At 41.5% G+C, this 6,745-nt stretch overlaps 1 protein-coding gene across 1 annotated transcript; it reads left to right on the top strand.

Annotated features, from left to right (window-relative positions):
• The first annotated feature begins 108 nt into the window (after window positions 1-108).
• Window positions 109-811, top strand: LOC122547022 (uromodulin-like). The gene is made up of 2 exons (XM_043685619.1): window positions 109-452; window positions 538-811. The coding sequence occupies exons 1-2, from the start codon at window positions 224-226 to the stop codon at window positions 714-716; spliced, it is 408 nt and encodes a 135-aa protein (XP_043541554.1). The 5' UTR covers window positions 109-223; the 3' UTR covers window positions 717-811.
• The last annotated feature ends 5,934 nt before the right edge of the window (window positions 812-6,745 follow it).

The raw sequence follows: 6,745 nt of genomic DNA, 5'->3' as shown, positions 1-6,745 counted from the left end.
CGCCAGTGCGTTCCACCTCTGACTATTCTCTGAGAAAAGAAACTAGCTCTGACATCTGTCCTATATCTGTCACACCTGGGTTTATAACCATGTCCCCTCATGCTAGTCATCGCCATGAATGGCAAGACGTGGAGGCTTATGTACAATGCAACTGTCAGTTTATTACTGCTGCATGAATATCATGCAGCATTAGAAGCATTAGAAATATATGTCATGATAGGGAATGGAGACAGAAGATAAAGTGTCAACTCTTGAGAGAAAAGAGCAAGTTGAAGGTGGCCATTGTGAGAAACCGTTGGAACACAGTGTGCATTCCTCTCGAATGGGACAGTCAATTAACAATTGTGATGAGTTCGCTCTTTCTCTTTTGTTCAGTTCCGGTGGATGGAAAATGCCAGCGACTGCTGTTCCAGCACATCATTGCTCCACAGAAGCTTCAGGATGGTTAAATGGTACGTTCACTCTTTCCACAGAACATGTATTTGCATTCGTTGCCCCTAAAAGCCAGATAATCAAATTGTGAACTTGTTATTGCAGCTACTCTTCCCACCGAGTCCCAGGGAAAAACGAATGGCACAGTATGTTTCAACTGGAATGGCAAGCTCTGCCATTGGACCAAACAGATAACGATTCAAAACTGTTCCAATTACTTTGTGTATTTTCTGAAGAAAACAATGGAAAAACACGCTTACTGCACAGGTCCAATTCTGTTATGATATAGAATGATTGAAAACGAAGTGTCCCTTTAACATCAAAGTCACACCAAAGAATTTACATACATTGTGCTTCGTAAATAAACAATGCAAGGAGTTACAGCAAAGCAAACTGAGCATTATTTTTAGTTCTTCTTCAGTTTGCTGTCTGAAGGGACACCTTATCTCCAGCTGCTTGGTAGGTAGGTGCAGGAATGAAGCACAGAACGACGGCAGTTGAAGCAGGGATCGCACTTATGTTGCTCTTCCCTAACCTATAAGCTTTTGGACTTCAAACATTCTGCAAGAATCTGAACACATATTAATAGCCGTCGAAGTAGATGGGAGGGAGATGATGGAATGCACAGAATTGGATGGGGGCTTGGAGCCAAGTGGAAAGTCGTGCTGCAGAATGTTGATGCATGTTACTCATAGGTGCTTCCAGAAGAGATTGAATAAAGCCCCATTTTTAGATTTTAAACTAAATTATAATCCCACAGAATTGAGAGCAAGTTGCTAGCATAGCTGGAAAATGTGAGTACAAAGCGACAAAATATGGGGACAATCGACAGTGCTCCGATTGCCAGCATGTGACTAGTGGTGTTCTACAAACACCTGCAATTGGTCTTAATTATTCACATTATTTCTTAACTTGGATGTTGCATCGACAGGATCGCATCCGAGTTTTCTCATGACATTAAATTACACAGAATAATATACAGTTTGGAAGATTGCATAGAGTTACAAAGGATTTTAAAGGACTAAATAAATGGGAATAACTGTGGCAGATTGACTTCAATACAAGAAAGTGTGTGTTTATCTATTTTGAAACGGAAATGATCAATCAGGTAACTTTCTGACCAATATAAAGATAAATATAGTGGATGTACAGACTGACTCAGGGGATCAGTTACTTGGCCCTTTAAAATATCACAAATGAGTTCAGAAAATAACTAAGAAAGTTAACGCAATACTACCTTTATATCTATAGGACTAGAGTATAAGTGAGCCAATGTATTCTTGCAGCTATACAAAACCCTAGTTATACCACTCTGACAGTAATGTGAGTAGATCTGGGATTCACGTCTTTGAAAAGGTATATTGTCCATGTAGGGATAATGATGTAGGGTTAATGGAATGACATATAGACTTCAATGATTACATTTCTGGACTGAATCGACAAATTAGGTCTATTTCTCTGATCGGAGTCTTCAAGATATGAACAGAAGAAAAAAGATATAAACTATTCCCATTGGAAATTCTAGAAATAAGGAGCACATTCTGAGAATTTGGATTGACGGTTCTGGAGAAAAGTTAGGGAGCACTTCCAGTCACTTACCAGGTGGTAGATGTTTTGAAATATTTTCCGTAAGTGGCAGTACATGATGGATCAGTGTTTCTTATTAAATTTGAGACAATGTTTCTTCCGTGCATGCGTGAAGTAAAGGATGAAGGAATTTGGGCTAATGGCTGGTCGATGAGTTTCATGAGGCTGGGAGATCGCTCTGGAATTGCCTCGAGGCCAGGAAAGGCTGAGGCCTTTTTTAGGCCGAGGGACTATCACGTACCACAAGAAGACCACCACGTTGGTGCAGAAATTGAGGGATGTAGAATGCACTGCATTAGGGCAGTGAGGATGCAGTGACTGACGGGAGTGGAATGACATACCTGAGGTATGCCATCTTCGTTGAATAAGGAGAGGGAGATGCTGTGACCGAGCCGAGTGGGTGCTGTGTCAGAGTGGATTACAGATACATTGACTGAGAAGAGTGTCTTGACGTGACGTAGGGAATGGGATGCGACATGGCATTTAGTTGTAGTGACTGAGGAGACTGCGATTCTGTAACTGAAGAGAGGGGTATGTAGCTATTAAGATGTGTGTGATGTAATGAATGATGACACGGTCACTAATGCAGTAACTGAAGTGAGTAGAATGCAGTGACTTTGGTGAGTGTGACATATTAACTGAAGTGAGTGAGATGCGATGATTGCGGGATTTGAGATATAATGACTCAGGTGAGTGTGACATAGTGACTGAGGGGAGGTAGATGTGGTGTATGATGCCATGAGATACTGTGACTAATGTTAATGGCTTCCAATAACAAAGTAAAGCGAGAGAAGGTGAGTACCAGAGGTGAGATGAAGTAACTGAATGGTGTGACTCACAGCGACTGTATATTTTATTGAGCTTTTCTCCTTTTCAAATTCTATCACATCATATCCGAAATAATGTAGTCACAAAGTCATAGAGTTCTACAGCATGGAAACAGACTCTTTGGTCCAACTCATCCATGCGGACCAGATAGGCTAACCTAATCTAATCTCATTTGCCAGCACTTGGTCCATATCCCGCTTAACATTTCCTGTTCATTTTTCCATCCAGATATCTTTTAAAAGTTGTAATTGTATTAGCCTCCACCACTTCCCCGGCAGCTCATTGCATACACCCACTACCCTCTGCATGAAAAAGTTATCCTTGAGATCCCTTGTAAATGTTTTTCCCTCACACTCTAAACATATGTCCTTTAGTTCCGGACTCCGCCATTCCAGGGAAAATGTCTTCTTTATTTGCCCGAACCATGCATCTCATCAATTTTAAACCTCTGCATAGTCACTCCTCAGCGTCGGATGCACCAGGAAATACAGCCTCAACTTATTCAGCCTTTCAATGTAGCTCAAATCCTCCAACCCTGGCAACATCCTTGCAAATCTTATCTGAATCCTTTAAAGTTTCCCAATATCCTTCTGCTAGGAGGTAGATCAGAGTTGCATAAAATATTCCAAAAGTGCCCGAACTAACGTCCTGTGCAGCTGCATCATGACCTCCCCACTCCTGTATGCATTGCTCTGTCCAAAAAAGGACAGCATACTAAATGTCGTCTGCAATATCCTGTCTCCCTGCAACTCCACTTTCAAGGATCTATGAACCTGCACTCCAACGTCTCATTTTTCATCAACACGCTCCAGGACCTTACCAGTTGATGAATACGTCCTTCTCTGATTTGCCTTTCTGAAATGCAGCACCTCACATTTATCTAAATTAAACTCCATCTGCCACTCCTCATTTGTACTCTAAGGTAGCCATCTTCACTGTCCACATCAGCTCCAATTTTGGTGTCATCTGCAAACTTAGTAACTATACCTCCTATGTTCACATCGAAATCATTTATATAAGTAACCAAAAACAGTGGACCCATTACCCCTCCTTGTAGCATATCACTGGTCACAGGCCTCCAGTTTGAAAAGCAATCCTCCACCAACACCTTCCGTGTTCTACTATCAAGCCAGTTCCATATCCAAATGGCCAGTTCTCCCTGCATTCCATGAGATCTAACCTCGCTAACCTGTTGATGATGAGGGCAATTCTCAAACGCCTAAATGCAGTCCATATAGCTGTTTTGCCATGACATACGGCATGGATCAGTACTGACTCCTTGATTGTCTATTATGTTTTTTTTTTAAATAATCGAATCCCTTCAGTTTGGAAGCATGCCATTCGAGTCCACACTGACACTCCAAACAGTATCACACCCAGACTCTATTCCTGTAAACTGGCATTTCCCATAACTAACCCAACACTATTGAATACTCTGGAGCAATTTAACAAGGCCAATCCACCTAAAAGGCACACCATTAGACCGTTGGAGTAAACCAGAGCACCCAGAGGAAACCCATGCAGTTGTGGGAAGAATGAGAAGACTTCACCAGACAGGTCTCCGAGGCTGAAACTGAACGCGAGTCCCTGGTGCTTTGAGGCAGCAGTGCTAGCTGATGTTGTTGTGGTAGTTGGGGGGTGGGGGTAATGGTTGGATTTGGTCACGTAAACACGTCAGTGGCATATTGGAGATAACTCTGAAAAGTGCAAGGACATTCGAATTGGAAAAAGAAGGACAATGCCAAACGAATACTTAATGTCAAGAAAAGAGATAACTCGGAGAAATAAAGGGACTTCTGGTGCTCCTAAGCAGGTCGCTAAAAGTGGAAAGAGAACGCATTGGGATAGTTAAGAAGGTATGCATAATTCTTGCCTTTTTAAATCCTGGCATAGTTTATAAGAGCAAGGGTTGCACATTGGAGAAGGGCAGGACTTTGGTTCGTCACAGCGGGAATATTGCACGACGTTCTGGTTACCACACTTAAAATGCGATGTGATTGTGTTGGATAGGGTGCAAAGGAGATTCACCTGCCTGTTGCCTATGGTGCAGCATCTTAGCAATGAATAAAAGCTGCATGTGTTTGTCTATTTCTTTGAAGCAGAGAAATTTGAAAAAAGACCTGATAGAGGTCCAAAAGATTCTGAGGAAAATTGTCAAGAGTTTCGAGTAAGTATTTACGCTGATATACATGGGAAACCTTCCCCCTCCTACCTCCATTTCCACCAGTCGAAATAATAATGAGATGTCATAATTTTAAAGTGGCTTTGATTGGATTCGAGGAAGAACCATTTCACCAAGATGGTGAATGATGGTGCTTGCATGATCACTTAAAATGTCATAACATTCACGACGATGAGTCGAGTGTGGGATAGGTGTCATTGGTGTATTGTGGCAATACAAACTCAATGGCCCGAAGGACTCTTCTGGGCTGCTTTATTCCCTGATTATATGGTTCTATCTTATAATCATAAGATTAGCAAGAACAAATCCAACCTGGAATTTAGCAGAAAGATTTTTGCTCTGACAATGGGAGCAGTGTTTGCAAATGGATTCGAAGGTGTAAAAATGTGAAGTTGCTCATTTTAGAATGAAGGACAACAGAACAGAGTACACGAATCTTGTGCAACTTTGAAAATGTTTGCCCAAAGGATTATAGGGTGCTTGTGTTTATTTAAAGCTGAGATGACAGATTCCTAATCATGAGAGAATACAAGGATCATGGGAAAAAGCAAGTAAGTGGAAATATCTGATCAGCCGAGATTGTAGTGAACGGCAGAGATAGCAAAGTGTCCAATTGGCTGATTGGTGTGCTTCATTTTTTTATGACCCTAACATTTTAATGTCTCACTAAATAAGATACGGGTCAGGAGGAAAACTCATTCCAAAAAAGGAGGGAAGCTGGATTTAAGCATGTAGTAGAAATAGAGGAGGTATGGACTGTTCGGAGAGATAGAATATAGAACTTAGAACATAGAAGATTACAGTGCACTACAGGCCCTTCAGCCCTTGATGTGTCGCGGACCTGTGAAACCAGTCTGAAGCCCATATAACCTACACTAGGTTATCTCTTGCGCATATCTATCCAACGATCCCTTAAAGTTGGCGAATCCGCTCAATTTTCCACGCTCCAACTACTTTCTGAGTAAAGAATCACACACTGACAGTAATGTGAGTAGATCTAGGATTCACATCTTTGTAAAGGTATACTGTCCTTGGAGGGATAATGATGTCGGTTATAGGTTATAGGAATGACACATAGACTTCTGGAGTGAATGGACAAATTAGGCCTATTTCTCTGATCAGAGTCTTCAAATATTAACAGAAGAAAGAAAATAAAAAAATATCATTTATTTCCACTGGAGATTCTAGAAATAGGGAGCATAGTCTCAGAATTGGGACAAAACAGTTCTGACGAAAAGTTAGAAAGCACTTCCAGGCAGAAAGGCTGGTCAATTTTTTGAAATCTTTTCCATAAACAGCAGTTTCTGCTGGATCAATGTTTTGTTTTTAAATCGGAGACAGCTTTTCTTCCGTGTCTGAATGATGTAAAGGATGAAGGAATTTGTGCAAATGGCTGGTCGATGGATTTATTCCTCAGATAAGCCTTGAGCTTATTGTGGAGAAAGTGAGGTCTGCAGATGCTGGAGATCAGAGATGGAAATGTGTTGCTGGAAAAGCGCAGCAGGTCAGGCAGCATCTAGGGAACAGGAGAATCGACGTTTCGGGCATTAGCCCTTCTTCAGCCATTCCTGAAGAAGGGCTAATGCCCGAAATGTCGATTCTCCTGTTCCCTAGTTGCTGCCTGACCTGATGAGCTTATTGTGGGCAATTCACAAGAAAATACCTTTAATTCGGCTACTTATTCCGAAATCTAGCGGGCAATCAAATACTGAAACA

The sequence above is a fragment of the Chiloscyllium plagiosum genome, unplaced genomic scaffold (genome assembly GCF_004010195.1).
Source record: "Chiloscyllium plagiosum isolate BGI_BamShark_2017 unplaced genomic scaffold, ASM401019v2 scaf_3237, whole genome shotgun sequence".
Lineage (NCBI taxonomy): Eukaryota > Metazoa > Chordata > Chondrichthyes > Orectolobiformes > Hemiscylliidae > Chiloscyllium > Chiloscyllium plagiosum.
This window is presented reverse-complemented; position numbering and strand designations above follow the sequence as displayed.

Coding starts and splice junctions, on each gene's coding strand:
- LOC122547022 (XM_043685619.1), top strand. CDS start 224: ATGGAGACAGAAGATAAAGTGTCAACTCTTGAGAGAAAAGAGCAAGTT. Junction 453..537: donor AGCTTCAGGATGGTTAAATG/GTACGTTCACTC, acceptor TTGTTATTGCAG/CTACTCTTCCCACCGAGTCC.